We start from the raw sequence: 19,234 nt of genomic DNA, 5'->3' as shown, positions 1-19,234 counted from the left end.
GGAGACTGTGTGTGTGTTGGGGGGGGGGGGGGGGTGAGCAGAGCAAAGCAGACAGGGGCTGGACTGGGGACTTGGGAAGGGGCAGAGGCTTGAGCAAGAACTGGGGCTGGGGGAGAAGTCTGGGGCAGAGCCTGGAACTGGGGCAGGGACAGGGACTGCCTTGGTCAGGACCTGGACAGGGGGTGCTGGAAGGGGCAGGGGTGAATGGGGATGGAGTTAGACCTACTAGGTGGGGGCTGGGTAGGAGGCAGGAGAAGTAGCAGGGCAGTTGGGGCACTCTGTCTAACTCCCTCCAGTCCGCATCCCCATCCTTCAGTCCTTGTAAGCACCACCAGCCTGCTCTGTTGCCCCGAACCCCTATCCTCAGGCCAACCCTGTCCCTACTCCCGCCTCCCTTCAGATTGGCACACCTGGGCCCACCCCTCAGGCTAGAGGGAGGCAGGTGGCTGGGCTGGCCTGGTCCAGCCCCAGCAAACCCTGCCCCACCAGCCAGGTGGCCTCTGGTGCTGCCAATCCCTTTGCCCGCCCCTCCCCACCCCTTTCCCCGCCTCCTACCCAGCCCCCTCCTCCTCAGGTGAGGCAGCCAGGCCTAGCAGGCCCCACGCCGCTGCCTCTGCCTCCTGGCCGCGCCACTACTGCGGGGCCATCATGCTCCTGCCCAGGCCTGGAGACTGACCCTCAACTGGCACCGTCTCTCAGCTTCGCCCCCGCCTGCTGGACCCCAGGGTAAGGACCAGGGCCCTCAGTTCCAGTTCCCAAGACAGGGGTCACCTCACTGCCACCCAACCTAATGCTTACCTCCCAATAGAGGGACCCCAAGAGTGGACTCTGACTTCTTTCCAAGGTCCTTGGAGCAACCCCATCTTCATCAGATTCAGAGATTGGGCCCCAGTCACCTCCTTTCTCAGACCCAGGAGTCCAGGCTCCTGTGCCCCTCCAACCTCATACCAGGGAGTCCTGCTATGGACTCCATGCCCAAAGCCCTCTTCCCCAAGACCCAGTATTTCAGGCGCCTGCTCGACATTGGAGTTTAGACCTTCAATCCCCTCCTCTCGAAGCTTAGACAAGGGAGCCCCCAGCCCTGCAAATCCAGGTGTCCCCCTGGCCCCTGGTCAGACACTGACCCCATCCTTGAACCCAGCCTAATCTGTGTCCGTGATCAGAGCATGTTCTGGCCAGGGCCCAGGTCCTCCAGCCTCCCTGGATGGACGCTGGGGAACCAGGGGCGCTGGAGCTGGGCTGGGCTCCCCCAGGCCCTGCCTCCCCGTTTATCTCCCCACAGGTCCTGCCCCGGCCCAGGAGGTCAGCCGGGGGATCATTAACAAGAGCCCGTGACATGGCAGAGAAGGAGGGTGAGTCCCCCTGTCCCTGAGCCCCGACTTTGGCTCTGCCTGACGTCCCTCCCTGTGTGCTCTCTTCCCAACCCTCTGCCCCCTTGGAGTCCCCTCTCTCTGGCACTGCTCCTGGGTCCATCCCCACCCCCTTCTGAAGCTTTCTCCACCTGACTAATCATTAACCAAATTTTCTGTGAGGCTGTGCCACCATCTGCCTCCCTGCTACCCCATGTGACTTTCCTGGCTCCCTGCCTCAGTTTCTCCTCACCCATCAGCAATTCTTCAGCTGACCCTGGACCTGTCCCCCCCTTGAGGCTGCAGTGGGGAGATGGGCTGTCACGGTTAAGGACACAGACTCGGGAGCTGAGTCTTTTGGCCTGCATTTGAACCTGCTTCTGCCACTTTTTTGTTGTATGATCTTGTGCAAGTGACGTCATTTATCTGGGCTTCAGTTCCCCCTGGGTCAAGCATGGATCCTAAGGCTACCTACCTACATGAGGTTTTGGGGTGTGGGGACAATGGCAGGGGGCTTAGCATGTCAGATGCCTGCCATGAACCAGAGCTGTCATGACAGAGGTCAGTGGACTTGGAAACCCAGGGACTCAAGACCCCCACCGATTCCGGACATTCCTCCTACCTCCTGACATGGTGGGCAAAAGAGCAGAGGGAGGACTTTGGACTCAGCAGGAAGGATGAAGAAGGGAGAGAGCACAGAGAAACCACTCCGGGATGATGGCAAGAAGCCACTGCTGAGTGGCTGGTACTCAAGGGCTCTTGGCAGCCCGGAGCCAGGGCTTCCCACAGCCTGGATACCTCGTAACCTCTTCCACATTGGGGAGCCAGCTGGGGGGGCGGGGGCGGTGCAGCTGGAGGGGACTGAGGAAATGCGGCTTTTCCTTCCTGCCCTGTCCAGGTGGGCTGACTCCCTCCCTTCCTCCTGGAATGAGTCTGGCTGGTTTTGGTCCTGGAAAGTAGTACTTGCTAGCTATGAGGCCCTGAGCAAGCAGTATACCTAACTCTCTGGGCCTTAGTTTCATCATCTGTAAAATGGAGATGGTACTCATGCACACCTCATAGGGTGATGGGAGTATTTAAAAGCAGAAAGCACTGTGTGTGCCATCTGAAATGATCAGTGTGGATCTCTGGCCTCGTTGGGTCTCAGAACAGTTAGCCACTCAGACCCCCAACCATTCTGCTACAGCCCAGCGTGCAGCCAGGCTCCCAGTGGCTCAGAAGGCCCTGTGCCCTTGCTGAGCAGGTGGACAGTGGAGCCCCACACTGTCTGGAGGATTCCTTCCTAGAGCCAAGGGAAGGGATTCACCAGGGTTGGGGCCTATGGGTGAATGAATCAATGAAGAAAAACAGAGTGTGCTGGGAAAGATGGACAGAGACAGGTCTGGGTACAAGGAGAACTGAAGCAGAGTGGGCTCCAGTACGAGCCCAGGAAGCTTGGGCCCAGCCTTGGAGGTGAGTCTGGCTGGATGCTGTGGTCAAACCTGGACATAGACGCCCAAAGGTTGCGGTGCTGTGCGAATGTCCTGTGTGATCTGGGGTCAGCACTTGCACCTCTCTAGGCCTCTTGCTCATCTGTAAGCCAGGGTGGTGATAACAATGATACCTTCCTCGTGAACAGTTACAAAGATTTAAGGAACTGCAGGACAGGGTTAGAAGCTGGCATGTGATTTAATAGCCATTGCTGCTGCAGTGGTTGCTTAGGTTTGTGTTATGTGCAGCTCGAGGGTCTTGGTGCTTCTGGTGACCTGGACTTGGAGGAGGTGATATCTGAATTGGCATTCAGGATGAGGAGGGTAAAGGTCGCATGTGCCATGCAGAGGGAAGAGCCTAACTAAATGTTGCGGGGGGGGGGGGGGGGGGGGGGGGGGGCGGGGTAACAAGCGGCTGGGGGTGCAGTGGCACATAGATAATCTGGGCATTTCTGGAGGTAAACTTGAAATGGAGATGAGAGGGTGATGAGGTGTCTGTCCCACTTTTTTTGATGAGCGGCAGGTGGATGCCTCGACAGTGCTGGGTCCCTCCACAAGATGGCACTGGCGGCTATTCTGTGTTTCTTTTTTCTAACTTCTATTTGTAAGTCCTGTGGTTTCAGTTGTCTTTTGAAACCTCTCTCAGGTGTCTGATAATGACCCATATGGCCGTCTGGAGGTTGAGAGAAACATGTATTCAACCTTCAAATCTCTAACAGCCTTGCTTATATCCTAGAGTGGCAGGCATTCAGGGTGAGGGCCTTAGACTCTGTCCTAGGGGACACTGGGGAGTCATGGAGTGTTCTGTGTAAAGAAGGGACAGGTGGGATTTGATATTTAGCAAGAGCCCCTCGGGCTTCCATGTAGAGGCCAGCCCAGAGGGGTGCTGAGCCAGGGTTGGATGGAGCTGGGGACAGGGACGGAGAAGGGGACAGGATACATTCAGGAGGCCTGCAAGCTGTGGAGCTGGTGAGCTCTGCAGGGGGGGAGGTGTCCTGCAGAAGAGGGGCAGTCCTGAGGGTGCGGGCCTCTGCAGCGGGACCTGAGGGTGTGAACAGCCGTGGAGGCCAGTATGGGACCTGGGGTGGGGCGGTGTACAAGACCTAGAGGATTCCAGGGAGAGGCATTTAAGAGGCTCCATGACTCCTGGTCTGCAGAAGAGTCCAGGACTCAGGAGAGAAAAGGGAAACTGAGGCTGTGGAGGCGAGTGAGACAGGCTTGAAAGTGGGGAAGCATGAGAAGGAGGAGGCCATGGCCAACTCTGTGAATTCTAGATTTCAGGGAGCAAAGAGGTCAGGAGATGGAGAAGGCACTGCCAGGGAAGTAGAGTAAAGGCATCATCTGGGTGTCCCATAATTTAAATGAGGAAACTTTCATTCAGAAAGTTGAAGTTGGGTCTGAGGGGGACTGAGACACGAAGCAACGAGTTGAGTGGAGTTTTAGAGAAAAGGAGCTAGAGATTTCACTTGTGAAGGTTTTGCATCCAAACGGTGGGGACAGAACTGTCCTATGAGAAGGCAAGGTCAGCCAGATGCCCCTGAAGGAGTGGAGAGCAGGCCTGTTGGAGAAGCTGGGAGATGGCGTGGGAGCTGGCTTACTGATTGCAAAGGCCCTAACGCTCCCAAAGAATCACGTCGAGAACGGTCCCTCACAGAGTGAGGATATTTCCTGTCCCTCTAGTGCAACCTCTTTTGGGGTTGCTGAAAGTCCCCTGAACCAGAGGGCTTGGAAGGAGTTTCCTCCTTTTACCCCGAGAGACACAGGTGGCAGTGCTTTCTGCCCTGGCAGACACACCGAAGCTGCTAGGCTGGGCTCTGAGTGGCAGAGTGCATCTGGACACAAAGGAACCAGGACCTTCCACAAGAACCAAGAAAATGCCTGGGTACAGAGTTGCGAGTTGGGCCTGAGACACCCTTTTGACATATGGAGAGGTCTTTCAGCTTAGGGCTGGGTTGGCCTGGCCTGGCCTACTTGGGGTCTCTTCAGAGGGAGGGGATGTTCTCTCATGCATTGACAGGAGCCCCTGGGCTCTCAAATTCTTAAGACACTCAGACAATGGCCATCCCAGGAAGGTCCTAAACTACTGCTCTCCACTCTGTTCAGGTGCTTGCCTGACCCTGTGCCTACCAGGTGTACTACCATGACCTGGATGAGAGAGTGGGATCTCCTGTAGCCCACGATGTGCCTTGCAGATCCAAGGGCAGCCAGATGTATGCCAGGCCCAGCCGAAGACTTTCAGGAGCCTTTTCTCTTCATTCTTCCTGAAATCCCCAGGTGCCTTGTTGCACTGGGGATAAAATCCATCTTTCCCTCAGGTCACCAGGCCTCTCCAGCTGGCCCCAGCCTTGGTCCCACTGCCTTCCTCAAATGTATGCCATTCTAGCCATATCAATGCCCTCTAACAGATCATGCTTATTCTTGCCTCAGGGTCTTTACCTGTGCTATTCCCTCTGTCCACAATGCTCTTCCTTGAGGTCTTTGCACGTTGGCCTCACCCTTCACGTCTCAGCTCAAAAGTCACTTATTAGGGAGGCCCTCCCTGAGCACCCCACGAAGCCACCTACTATGTCTTACATACATTATTTTCTTCATAGTCTTTGCCACAGTCTGGAAGTTATCAAGTTCATTTACTTGTGTACTTGTTTACTTCTCCCTCTCACTTACACACATGCGACGTGAGCCTCGTGAGAGCCAGCATCTCCTCCATCTTGTTTTTGGACATGTCCCCAAGTCTAGAGTGGTGACAGGTACACAGCAAATGCCCCAACAAGACAATGAATGAATAAGGCTCTGTTTTACCAATGAGAAGACTGAGGTCCAGAGGGGGAAGAAAGTTGCCCAGGACCACACAACTTTAATGATTTAAAAGCATTTGTTGTGAACTTGCTATATGGTAGGGACTAAGGCACAGGAGGAAGTAGCATGGCTCAGTGGTCATACATTTGGGCTCTTGGTCCAAATCTGCCCAGGGCTCAGGACTCAGCACTGCCTTTTCCTGGCTGAGTCACTTCAGGCATGTAACTCTTCTCTGAGCCTGTTCTCCCTGTATGAAAAATGGGAATCCTCAATGAGATAAAGACTGAATAAGTTGATGCAGTTAGAGTTGTACTTGGTGCAGAGTAAGCATCTGAGAAGAATTTGGCTATTACTATTATTTAAAAGAATTTGATTATTTAAAAGCATTATTTTCAGAGGTGAGTGCTAGATAGAAGTCCATTAAAAAGATGAGAAAGCTGAGGCTTGAAGAGGCGATGTCACCTGCCCAAGGTCTCAGCTGAGGGTGGGGAAGGCCAGTATTAAGTGAGGCTGGCAGGTTTCCAAACTTAGGTTCTTCACCTCCAGGGGCAAACTTGACCTTGGAGCTGGGTCCTGTGAGAAAAGTCTGGTTTTGGAGGGTACCCCAGGACAGAGGGTCTGGGATAGTAGAGAGAAATGAGGCAGTGAGGAAATGCCAAACAGCAGACAAGAGAGCTACCAAGAGGGCAAAGGTCAGGGGTCACAGCTCCCAAGAAGCTCCAAGAATCTCTGAAAAAGTTAGCAGAAGTGAGATCCAGGAAGAGATGGCCCAATGTGATGAGGGAGCTACAAAAGTGCAGCATCACTGGGAGGAGAAATTCCATAAGTGCCAGGAGTGTAGGCAGGGAGGCTGGCAGCTGTCCCAGCCACATCCATTCCCAGCTGTAGCCTTCAGGGAGCTGAGCACCTGGCTGTCCTCCCTGCAGGGGGAGCTTCAGCCCAGGCCCAGGAAACTGGTACTGGGGCATGGCAGGTTCTACACACTAAGTGAGCCCTGGGGGCAGGGCAACGCCGGCCCTGAGCCCAGACCCTGTCTTGACAGGGACAGGACTGTCAGTGACTCAAGCATGGTGTCTGTTGCAGGTGGCCAGACTGTGCCATGTTGCTCTGGACCCAAGTTAGCAGCCCTCACTGTGGTGACCCTGCTGCTTCTGACAGGCATTGGGGCGGCGTCCTGGGCCATTGGTGAGAGTGGTCCCCAGCACCTCTACCCTCCCCTGCCCCCTCAGCCTGCCTGCCCTCACCTCTGCCTTCTCTGCAGTGACTGTTCTACTCAAGAGTGATCAGGAGCCACTGTATCCAGGTGAGTAAAGCAGGCTTGGACCCTCTGGGGAGCTGTGGAGGAAATCTGTACCTGGTGGGAGCTCAATGGAAGGATTTTTTGAATGAATGCATGAATGCATGAAGAAAGGCTGGTAATAAAAGTGCACTTGTGCTGAGTGCTTGCTCTGGACCACATGCTGTTCCAAGCAATTCACTTGTCTAACCCAGTGTTTTTTCAGACTCTAAATGTGTTACCCATTAATGCATCATGAAATTAAATTAGTGAGTTGAAAACCACATTTTAAAAAGTATGAAATAGATTAGACTAGAAAATATTGAAGTGCATCTTTCTCAGTAAGGAAAACTTGTTAATCTTTTGTTTTAGTTTTATGATGGCAGTGCTGTTATCCTCTTCATTTTAAAGATGGAAAACTGAGGCTCAGAGCCATGGAATGTTTTGCCCCGAAAACAAGTTCAGGGCCACATCAGAATGCAAAATTGTTTCTGACTGCAAGCATAGTCAAAACAAGTCTGGAACAAGTGAACCCTTCTAACTGCCCTAGAAGGTAGCTTCTGTTATCCCCAGGCACAGATGTGGAAAGCAAGGCCCAGATAGGATACGCAACTGGTCAATGATGGGACTGGGAATAGCTCTTAGGCTTGCCTGATAGAGATGTGCCTGCAGCAGGTAGGAGAAAATGACCACACTGAGAAATAAAAGCAGAAGCTCATTGTGGAATAAATGAATGAATCATCCCAAATACCAACTCCAAGCTGCCATTCTGTGGTTCAGGACAGCAGGAAGGAAGGAGAGGTTGGGTGATGGGATGTATTTTTCATTCCTGTGAGCCTCATCTATTTCTATAAAGGACTCAGTTCATATTAGGAGAAGAAATAAAAATCTAGACAAGGGAAGCCAACATCAGAGTTAGTCCTCATAGTCAGCACTGAGAGATCATTTATATGTGCCAGGCATAGGCCTTGGGCTTTGCAGGTATCAGTTCATGAAATTCTCACAACAGCCCATTTTAATATTGGGAAACTGAGGCACAGAAAAGCCAAGTGACTTGCTGCAGGTCACAGAGCTGTTAAGCAGTAAGTCTAGGATCTGAACGCAGGCAGCCTGGATCCAGCGCTTGTGCAGAACCACTGCATGCTGGGGTTTCTCAAGAAAAACTCCAGTAAGTTGCCATAGCGAGGGTCACATATGCCAGGCCCTGGCTCTGGCCTTTGCACAGAGTAGCCCTGTGATGTTGGGGCTATCATTATCACCTCCGATTTGCAGATGGGGGAAACTGAGGCCCAGTGAACCGAACTGACCTGCCCAAGACCACATGTCACATAAGTGGCACATCAGAGGGATCACATGTCTGCTGAAAGCCCCTCCATGGCTCCCACCAGCACTGGCCTGAAATCCCAGCAGCTCGAAGGCTCCAAGGCCAAGGGCCCTCTCTGCCCTCACTTCACCCTTGCTCCTGGCACTCCCACACCCTCGAAGGACCTTCCTGACACCACAGCCTTTGTTCACCCTGCCGAGTAGAGGGCCCTCTCTGAGTCTTGCTGTCCTCTGTCAGCTAGGGGTGAGAATTAGAGGACATGATGATCCATGCAGGGCTTGGCTCTTGGCCAACTTGGTGAACATTGGCTTCTGTGTCTCACTCTTTGGACTTTGACTTTCCTGAGCGAGGCAGACTCACCTTCCTGCACCCCCAGACTCAATGCTCCCCCAAGCCCGTGTCCATTCCTGCTGCCCCAGGTAAAACTCTCCTCACACAGCAGTGGATTATTTACTCCCAGTGAATTTTAGGAGGGAAGGGCAGGTTTCTACCACCCCAGTGTCCTGAATGTGGCAGGTGCTGAGGACATCTTTGCTTAACTGATAAGCATGAAGACAAATTGCCAAGAGGAACTAACTTGGCCTGGGCTTCCCCTGGAAGGAGGGTAATCGGGCCACAGTTCTGACCCGAGTGAGGCCAACACCAGCACCCTTGCACTTCAACTATACTTAGGTTTCAAAAGTATTGGGAAATTACCACACACACACACACACACTGTAAGAAAAACCAAAAAACCAAAACTATTCCCACCTTATTTTTCTGGGGTTGTCACCCTTCCAAATATATCAGACAATTTGGTAAGCAAACCAGCTGACCTAAAACACATTTTGCATTGCTTAAATTTCTACAAATGAGAAGACTTTAAAAGTGAGAAGCAGTGACACAGAATGTGGCTTTAAAAATAATTAGAGGGGGCATTTTGTATTCCCTCCCTCCTCCGCCTGCCCCAAAACACATTTATCAAGTGATAATGTTTTCCTAAAACATCACACTTTTTGGAAATCTGGAGCACTCATTTCAAAATAAGAATCCACCCCACCCTACTTGGTGTTTCAAATTCCAAGTCTTGATTTTGGAACTCATGGGGTGGTGGGTACCCCCTGCCTCCACCTCAGAGCAAGGGGCCATGATTAAGACAAGACAGCCAGGAAGCTCTTTTAAAAAAAAAATTAAATTAAGTGTATTGGGGTGACATTGGTTAATAAAATTATATAGCATTCAAGTGTACATTTCTATGACACGTCATCTATATACTGCATTGTGTGTGTACCACCCAGAGTCAAATCTTCTGTCACCATATATCTGACCCCCTTCACCCTTTATTACCCCCATCCCCTTCCTCTGGTAACCTCTGTGCTGCTGTCTGGGTCTATGCGGTTTTCTTTGTTTATCTTGTTTATTCGTTTGTTGCTTTTAGTTTTATATCCCGCATCTGAGTCAAGTCATATGGCCTTGACTTTCCATCTGACTTATTTCGCTTGATATGGTATTCTCAGGATTCATCCATGTGGTTGCAAATTGCAGTATTTCATCTTTTCTTATAAGCCAGGAAGCTCTTAGTACGGGCTGTGGGTGAGGTGTATTCAGGGTGAACACAAGTAAGGGTCTCTGTGAGGCACACAGGAGCAGGGAGTATGCAGGTCAGCAGGCCTGGGTTTAAATCCTGGCTTTGCCAGTTTTTAGGCTCCTGGGCAAGTACATCCTTTCTGAGGCCCAGTTTCTTCATCTGTGAGATGAGCATGGAAGTGATCTCTTCCTCCCAATATAGTGTTGGGATTGGAAGAACGTCCAGCTATGACACGTAGCACGAGGCCAGCTCACAGGAGCCTGCACAGTGACGTGTAGTCAGAGTAATTATTATTTTACCCTTAAGAGGGGAAGTTGACTGAGAGGCTATGTGGAGCAATGTTAAAGCTTGGGACTTAGAGTCACTGGGCCCTAAATACATGTCCTCTCTCTGCCTCTAACTTGGTGATGTTGGGCAAGTTGCCCCACCTCTCCAAGCTCCTACTTCCCCATCAGGAAGATGGTGGTGATCTTTGTGGCCGTAGAGGTCTGTTGAGGCCTTGGTTGGGGTGGAAGGGAGAGCACATAGCATAGCAATGGCACCCAGTAGATTCTCGGCAGGACAGGGTTCTTGGGACGGGACTGGAAGTCCTTGTCCAGTTCTGCAGGGCTTCAGGAAGACTCTCAGCTTGGGTGTGGTCTCACCGGGTTTTTCGGATGCATAAGTGACTTCACACTGGAGTCAGTTCCGCAGCATATACTCTCTGAAAACCAGCCTCGCAGGAGGCCCAGGAGAGGAGAAGAGACTCACAGCTGTTCTTCCCCCAAACCTACCCTCCCACCTTCCCTATCCCTGTCAGGGCAACTTTGTCCTTCTAGTGGCTCAGGCCAAACACCTTGGAACTGTCCTTGACCTCTCTCTCTCTTTCCTTATCCAGTCTGTCCCCAAACCCTGTGGGTGGACCTAAACTCTTCTCTGCCTCCACTGCCTTCTCTGACCCAGCCTCCATCCTCTCCCTCCTGGACCTCACAGCTGCCTCTTCCCTGGTCTCCTGTTCCCCTCCCTGCCGCCAAAGTCTGCTCCCCACATGTAGCCAGAGGAAGCCTGCAACCAGAGACAGGTCAGGCCCTCTGGGCTCGGAGCCTCCCCAGCTGAACCCCACTCTTGGTAGAAGCAAAGTCCTAATGTTAATCTAGTCTGTCTCCTGCGTCATCTTCCCCTTGCCTCCTCTGCTCTGGTCTACTTGCTATTCCTCAGCCCCCACCCCCAACCATGGGATCTTTGTACTTGCAGTTCCCTTGGCCTAGTTCTCTGTTCCCTCACTTAGCTTTGCAACTCTCTTTCTCACTTCCTTCAAATCTTTGTTCATTTACCACTTCTCGGAGAGGTTTTCTCTTCCCAGTTATTGAAATCACAGCCTCCCGTCAACCTCACTGCTCACACCAGCACCACTGACTCTGTCAATGTTGATTTGTTTTCCTAGGCCTGTCTTTTGTGACACACAGTCTAGTTTCCTCATTTGTCTCTTTCATTTCCATCTTACCTACTGGACTTGGAGCACCACAGAGCAGGGTTTTTATCTGATTTCTTCATTGCCTAAACTCCAGCCAGCAGATACTGAGTGTTTGATGAATGTACATAAATACAACTAAGGGCTGAGACCTGGCTTAGATGTGAACAAGGGTCCTCTGGCCATGTGTGGGAGCGGCCTTGGGAGAGGCTGAGGGTGCATCAGTTTTTCTACACCACCAGCTCTAGACAATGGGTATCCCTCACAAGCTCTATCCAGCTTATACATCTGTGCCCTGCCCCTTCTCAATTTGTGAAGACATGCTTGGTTTGGTGACTTTTTTATTATTGTCTGTTCCCCACACCCCAGACTTTGGCTTGGTGAGGGCTGTCTTGGTCACCTTTGTGTACCCAGCATCACCCCTCACAGGACTGCACATGAAGTATGTGTCTAGTGAAGAGTTAACGTTTGTTGAATGAATGAATGAATGAATGAGTGAATGAATGCTACATCCTCTGCTTGGAAAAAATTACTATGTACTTTAATGTATTGAAGGCTCTGACAAGTCCTTCAAACAAGGTAACTATCCTTTCCTCTTTTTAAAAATTTAAGGCTATAGGATATCTACTTAAATATTTTGGTAATCTGATGCATCAGTTCAGGGTCCTCAGATACAAAAGACAAAAATAAATAAATAAACTGACTAAGTGATAAAGGGGTTCTTCCATTCTGGCTCCATCAAGGGGCTTTAAAACTGTTATCAGAGCTCCCTTGGCTTCCTCCGTGTTGGCTTGTTTTCCTCCTCAGGGGGGCAAGTGTGGCCCTAGCAGATCCACTCTCTTAGAAGATTGGTTGAAATGGTTTCCCTCTTTCCAAGTGTCCCAGCCAAGTACCAGACTTACAGCACGTGAGCAACCAGCATAGGAATCCCCTTGTAAAGAGGCAGTTCTCTGGTTCCAGCAGGGCCAGCCAAAGTCCCAGGGCCACTGTTCCTTGGTCTGACTTGAATCATGTGGCCTTCCGGACACAATCACAAGCATCGGGGCCATGGGGTGCTCTGATCGGTCCCGCCAGGACTCTGGACTAGAACCCCATAGCCATAGAACATCCAGGAGGGACTGGGGCAGGAAGCTGACCCACGTGGCCCGTCTTGTCTTCTTGCAGTGCAGGTCAGCCCGGCAGACACTCGGCTCACGGTGTTTGACAAGACAGAGGGGACATGGCGGCTGCTGTGTTCCTCGCGCTCCAATGCCAGGGTGGCGGGACTTAGCTGTGAGGAGATGGGCTTCCTCAGGTACTGGGGTGCCCCTTGGAGGGGTGGCAGCAGGAGGGTGGGAGGAGCAGGCCTGACCCCCGCCCTGCCCAGGGCACTGACCCACTCGGAGCTGGATGTGCGGACAGCGGGTGCCAATGGCACATCAGGCTTCTTCTGTGTGGACGAGGGAAGGCTTCCGCAGGCCCAGAGACTGCTCGAGGTCATCTCCGTGTGGTGAGGAGGGCAGCGGGCAGGTGGGAGCACACACCCCGGGCCCTGCAGCTCCCAAGTTGTCCCACCTGCTCTTCCTCAGCTTCCTTCTGTTTGCCTAAATTGGCCTTTTTGTTTCTATCTCCATCCCTCTTACAGTGACTGCCCCAGGGGCCGCTTCCTGGCTACCACCTGCCAAGGTGAGACCCTGAAACTCAGAACCCTCTTCCTTAGACCAGGATAAGGCCATGACCCCTTAGGTCACCCAAGGATATGGCTGTGTCACCTTCAGATACCCCAAGGGCAGGGTCTTGGCCCATCAGACACCCTCAAGCAGGGTCATATCTTCTTAGATCTTCCAAGGATGAGGCTGTGTCCTCTCAGACTCTCCTAGGGTGGTACATCCATGTCCCCTCTACCCCCAAAGCAGGGCCATATCCCCATAGGTCCTCAGAGATGGGGCATGTCATCTCAGACTCCCCGGGGGTGGGCCCATGTCTCCTCAGATTCTGCAGGTCCCAGTCATGCCCCCTCACATACTCCAGAGTGGGGTATGTTCTCTCAGACCCACTCGGACAGGGCTGGTCCCTAAGGCTCCGGGTGCCCTCCCCGACCCTCCCTGCCTGCCCCTTTCCCACAGACTGTGGGCGCAGGAAGCTGCCTGTTGACCGAATTGTAGGAGGCCAGGACACCAGCCTGGGCAAGTGGCCATGGCAAGTCAGTCTTCGCTATGATGGAGCACACCTCTGTGGGGGGTCCCTGCTCTCTGGAGATTGGGTGCTAACAGCTGCCCACTGCTTCCCTGAGTAAGTGACCCCCACAGCACTAAGGAGGGTGGCAGGGGTCAGTGGGGTGGGGAGGCTGTGCCCAGGCAGGCTGCCACCCTCCCCTCCTGTTCCCCGGTAGGCGGAACCGGGTCCTGTCGAGATGGCGAGTGTTTGCCGGTGCTGTAGCCCAGGCCTCACCCCATGGCCTGCAGCTGGGGGTTCAAGCTGTAATCTACCATGGGGGCTATCTCCCCTTTCGAGATCCCAACAGTGAGGAGAACAGCAATGATATCGCTCTGGTGCACCTGTCCAGCTCCCTGCCTCTCACAGGTGAGTCTGGGGGCTGAGCTTTGGCCTGGGGATTCCAGAGGCCGAAAGGTCAGAGGGGCTGGGGCCTGGGAGTCCATGGTGATAAAGGACATGCTCTGGAGAGTCCCAAGTTGGTGTCCATCAAGAAGGAGTGATTAGTGCGGCTGCTTTGGAACTATCTGGCAGTGCCTCAGAAAATGAAATGGAGTTACCATGTGACCCAGTAATTCCACTTCCAGAGGACACCCCTGAAAGAAGTGAAAACACATGCTCACACAGGAATTTGTACACAAATATTCACAGCAGCACTGTTCACAACAGTCAAAAGATGGGATCAGCCAAGATCTATCCTCTGACAAATGGATAAAAATGTGGTCGATCCATACCATAGAATAATATTTGGCCACAGAAAGGAAGGAAATACTGATTCATGATATGCCATGGGTGACCCTTGAGAACATTACACTAAAAAAGAAGTCAGACACAGAAGGCCACTATATGCTTCCATTTGTATGGACTGTCCAGAATAGGCTTGTCTTTAGGGAAAGCAAGCAGATTGGTGGTTTTCCAGGCTGGGTGGGGACAGAGATGGGGAAGTTAGGGCATGATAGGTAAGGATACAGAGTTTCTTTTGGGGTGACGAAAACGCTCTAAAATTGATTGTGGTGGTAGATGCACCTTACTGCGGCCCAGCATGGTACTCAACATCTGTCTGTGAACCCGCTAAAAACCATGGACTTGTATGCCTTATGTGGATGAATTGTATGATATATGAATTACATACCCCCAAAAAGCTGTTACCAAAAGATAACCAAAGGAAATGAAAAGGTGTTTTAAATACATGAATGAATCAGACAGGCACTTAGGGGTTATTTCCCCTGCAGCTGCCCAGGGCATCCCTGTGCTTTTTGTTTTTTAGACTTAAGATGGTTTCTTTCTTTCTTTTTTTAAATTTTATTATTGTTCAAGTACAGTTGTCTGCATTCCTCCCTCCCCCACTCTCCCCTGTGCTTTCAATGAGAAAGACTCCCATGGGTCCGGCATGCCTCTGACTCATCTCCAGGCTGGCCTGTGGGCTGACCGCACTCCTGGGGCTTCACTCTTGGGGAGCCTTATCGTAGTCACAGTGATGCTGGTGGTGATGAGCTTCCAGCAGCCAGCGGTCTGAAATAACGATGAAATAATGCAATAAAGTAATATGATGGTGATGAGAGTAATGAACACCAGTGCCTGCACCGCGCCTTCTGTGTGTCAGGCACTGTTCTTGGTGCCCCGAGCACGTGCTCATCAGTTCTCACTGCAGCCTGGGAGGGCAGGTCCTTTCCTGACCCTGTTTTCCACAGGAAGGGGCCCAACATAGACAAGGTAAACGATGCCTCAAATCTTCACAGCTGGCCAATGGCAAAGATTTGAGCCCAGGCCTCCTGACACCGGGGTCTGTGCTGCCAGGGAGGCCAGGACCATTTTGTGGTTTGCATTATACTTATTTTTATGGCTATTATCTTTTTAATGACGCGTGACAATAGTTTTCCATTTAAGGGAATGATACATATTTTTTTCTTTAAGATAAAATAAAGTCTTCTCTTTTATGAGAAGAGTAAGGGGTTAACAATGTTGAAATGCGAAGTATTCAGGAGGCACAGGGGGATGGGGTGGGACTTGCTTGGTTTAAGATGCAGGTACTTGCTAGGTGTATGATCTGGGGCATGTGGCTTTACCTCTCCGTGCCTCAGTTTCCCTCATCTGTAAAATGGCTTCCTGGTATTATTGAGATGATAAAAAGGTGAATATGAGGAAAGAGCTCAGAGCGATGCCATCAGATAGTGATCCCTCAGTTAATGTTAGCATCTATTGCTACTGTCATTGTTTATTACTATTACCAGTTATGTGAGCATTTCCTGTTAGCTAGGCATGCTACTCCACATCTCACCAATTTCCTACTGCAACCTCCAAGGGAAACAATTGTGTCCATTTTGCACCTGAGAGTCTGAGGCTCAGGCAGGGCTGCCAGGACTGCTGCGTGGGTTGTGCCATACCTCAGGGGTGCCATTCTCACCGTGGCCAGTGTAGGCCTGTGTATTTATTACGATTTTATGACAAGTGGGAGTCAAGTATCTCAAAACGAATACTTGGCTTTTTCTATTTCTCACAAAGTCATGCTCTATTGGGGTACGGCCTCGTGGGCCCTGGTTAAGAACACAGTCTTGGGAACTGGGCAATCTGGGTTCAAATTCTGGCTTTGCCATTGACTCATTATGAGACTTTGGAAAACTGACTTGGCCTCTTTCCCCCTTCAGTCAAATGGGGTAATAGCCACCCTTACCTTCCTGTGCTGATGGGAGATTAAAGGAACTGACACAGGAAGGTGCCTAATATAAAGTGAGCTCTCAGTAGACAGCAACTTCTACTGTGGTTGTTATAAAAGATCAGAGGAAGGGGTGTGCTGAGGACACTGGAGGTTGCTGGACAGAGGTTGGTACCAGGTGGGGCTGGACTGGCGTGGTCTCTCTCACAGAATACATCCAGCCCGTGTGCCTCCCAGCTGCTGGCCAGGCCCTGGTGGATGGCAAGATCTGTACGGTGACTGGCTGGGGTAACACGCAGTACTATGGTGAGTCCTGTCCTTTGCCTGGCAAACCACCATTAGGGATACTCTGACCTAAGCTAGGGAAGGGCAGTCTGGCAGGTTGAGTGCCTCTTGGCCCTGGGCCACTTGGACACTGAGGAGCCTGGGGTGAGCACAGGAGGGAAGGGGGTTGTGCATGGTCCCCAGCTCTCACCAGCCCTGCCTGCACATCCCCCAGGCCAACAGGCCGGAGTACTCCAGGAGGCCCGAGTGCCCATAATCAGCAGTGATGTCTGCAACGGCCCTGACTTCTATGGGAACCAGATCAAGCCTAAGATGTTCTGTGCTGGCTACCTTGAGGGTGGCATTGATGCTTGTCAGGTGAGGAATTATGGGGGCAGCCCCTGGCCCTGTCACTCCAGAGATGGGGACACAGGGCAGTGGGTGGTCAGGCTCCCTATTTCAGGGCCAGAGGACTCTGTGGCCACAGCCCAGGGCCATCTGAAAGGGACTCCAGCCATGCCTCCCCTCCTCCTACTAGGGTGACAGTGGTGGTCCCTTCGTGTGTGAGGACAGCATCTCTCGGACCCCACGTTGGCGGCTGTGTGGCATCGTGAGCTGGGGCACCGGCTGTGCCCTGGCCCAGAAGCCAGGCGTCTACACCAAAGTCAGTGACTTCCGGGAGTGGATCTTCCAGGCCATAAAGGTGAAAGCTGGACCCAGACAGAGCCAGAGGAGGGGAAAGTCTGGGACTCTCATGGGGGGAAGGAAGGCAAGGGTTTTCTGAAGACCTTCCCTCAGGCCTAGAAGAGGCACCCAGTGGAACAGATGGATTTCAAAGGGCTTTTGGGGAGACGAGGTTAGTTGTGGGACTTCAGGGAAGCCCCTCAGACCTCACAAGGCCCCCAACTGTCTTTCCCCAGATTCACTCCGAAGCCAGCGGCATGGTGACTCAGCTGTGACCTGACACTTCCCCTTGCTGCAAATGCCTCCAGAGTCCAAGGTGACCTAGCTGGCCTCAGCCCCATGTGGTGGGATCCACCCTGGGCCTGGGATGGAACATTTTTCTTCTTGGGCCTGGCCCTCAGGTCTAAGGATACCCTCCCTCCAGGGTCCTATCTTCCACAGTGGCGGGCCCACTCAGCCCTGGGACCACCCGAGTCTTACCTTCCTGACCCCCATGTAAATATTGTTCTGTCATCTGGGAACCCCTATCAAAGTGTTTCTGATGGCAGGCTGGTCTTTAAATAATAAAGATGGGTTTTGATTAATGGAGCCTCTGAGTTAGCAAATGTAAGAGGCAAGGAGGACATTTATGGGGAAAGGAAGTGAGGAATTAGGTCCTGGAACAATTCAGACAGAGACTGTGATCCTCTAATTCCCATTGGTTCACTTAACTGGAAATGCCCTGAAGCATCTAGCTTCAGGTACTGCTGGATCCAGCTGTTCAAATATTTTTCATCAGGACTATACCTCTTTTCCTCTCAGATCTACTTTTCCCTGGGTCAGTTTCACTTCCAAGCAACCTCCTCAATAAGCAGAGACAGATATCCCCACCACTCACCCAAATGCTGGGCTAATGTGCCATGTGCCACTTAGTAGCCCCGGTGGAAAGGGAATGCTTCTTTCCCAGCAGCTGTAGCAAAAAAGCCCAGGCCTGGCTCTCACTGAGCAGATCTGGGTCATTTGCTCGTTCCTTATCAAATTGCTGTGCACCTGACACATAAGATGTGGTCAGAGGTTTGACCCTCAAGAACTACATGAGTATAGGGGACCCCCCACCCCAAAATGGGGTGCTTTTTCCAGAAAAAAATGAATGTAGATGACCCATAAGAAAAAAAGATGTCTATCTTTGGTCAACACAGGACACAGGGCCCTGTAGAATGGAGACTGGAGCATCAGGCCCTGTGAGCACAGCCTGTGACCCCCACATCTCCCTTCATCCAGGCTGGAGGTGGTGTCCCAGCTTCTGGTGCCCACTCTGTTCTCTAGAGCATCTGCCCATATTGTGGGGGCTCCATGGCCACCAGGGGGTGCTACTGCTTCCAAACAGAAATAAAGGCCTTTTTGCCTAGACGTGTCCACGTGTTGCTGAAAACTAGATGCTCTGCAGGGCAACACTAATGCCTCATCTAGTGCCTATTTCCTATGACTTTCAAGGACAAAAATTATAATATTTTGCCCTTCAACTATAAGCCCTGAAACAATTTCCTAAAACACAGACACAGGAAATCACCTTTGAATAACTTACCGTCTTGGAAAATGCTCCAAGCATCACTCCCTGCACACCAAACATTTGTATGGTTGATCCCCACCACCGCTTTGTCCAACCTGAGCACCCCAGTCCCAGGCCTCGTTTGCAGAGCTCCATGCAGTTTCTCCAAACATCTGCATGGAGCTGTGCTGTCCTACTCATCCTGTTTGAGATGTAATTGGAGACTTGACTCACGTGGCTTTCTTAGACATGTATTGAGTTACAGGGCTCTGACTATACATTTTCCTTTGTAATTGTCTGCTGAAAAGTATACTGTACGTGGGCTTTATGAAGTTCTGGGACTCGGAACATGGCTCACCCTCAGGGTTCTGAGCAGACACGATCATGTCCTAGCAGGGTGGGGGCAGGCAGAGAGCTGGTCTAAGTAGAGACCCTGCTGCTCTGTGGGGACCTGAGGGGATGTGGCCCTATTCTAGGGTACCTGTCTGAAGTTTGGGCATTACAAATCAATAGGCAACCTATTGGGAAATTGTCACCCAGGTGGCACCTGTGGGTTCTGTCAGCATCATTGCTGCCTTGGAGGGGAAAGGAGTCAGGAGATTGCAATTCACTCAATGGCCATTCACCAGTTTCCTCTGTGTGCTAGGGGTCAATGAGCCTCAGTTTCTCCTCCTGTTCCCA

The 19,234-nt window shown here is 51.8% G+C and overlaps 1 protein-coding gene across 2 annotated transcripts; it reads left to right on the top strand.

Moving 5' to 3' along the window:
* Positions 1-560: 560 nt before the first annotated feature.
* Positions 561-17,611, top strand: HPN (hepsin). 2 transcript variants are annotated; one of them, XM_028530296.2, is made up of 13 exons: positions 561-726; positions 1,283-1,352; positions 6,698-6,799; positions 6,876-6,917; positions 12,396-12,525; positions 12,598-12,720; positions 12,856-12,896; positions 13,337-13,502; positions 13,603-13,793; positions 16,288-16,383; positions 16,577-16,719; positions 16,880-17,044; positions 17,262-17,611. In XM_028530296.2, exons 2-13 carry the CDS (start codon positions 1,337-1,339, stop codon positions 17,298-17,300), a joined length of 1,254 nt encoding a protein of 417 aa, XP_028386097.1. In that variant the 5' UTR covers positions 561-726; positions 1,283-1,336; the 3' UTR covers positions 17,301-17,611. The 2 variants fall into 2 exon arrangements, with proteins under 2 accessions (XP_028386097.1, XP_035868277.1); XM_036012384.1 differs by lacking the exon at positions 12,598-12,720.
* Positions 17,612-19,234: the final 1,623 nt, after the last annotated feature.

This window comes from Phyllostomus discolor, chromosome 12, assembly GCF_004126475.2.
Source record: "Phyllostomus discolor isolate MPI-MPIP mPhyDis1 chromosome 12, mPhyDis1.pri.v3, whole genome shotgun sequence".
NCBI classification, from domain to species: Eukaryota; Metazoa; Chordata; class Mammalia; order Chiroptera; family Phyllostomidae; genus Phyllostomus; species Phyllostomus discolor.
Note: the sequence above shows the minus strand (reverse complement) of the source record. Positions and strands in the feature narration are given on the sequence as shown.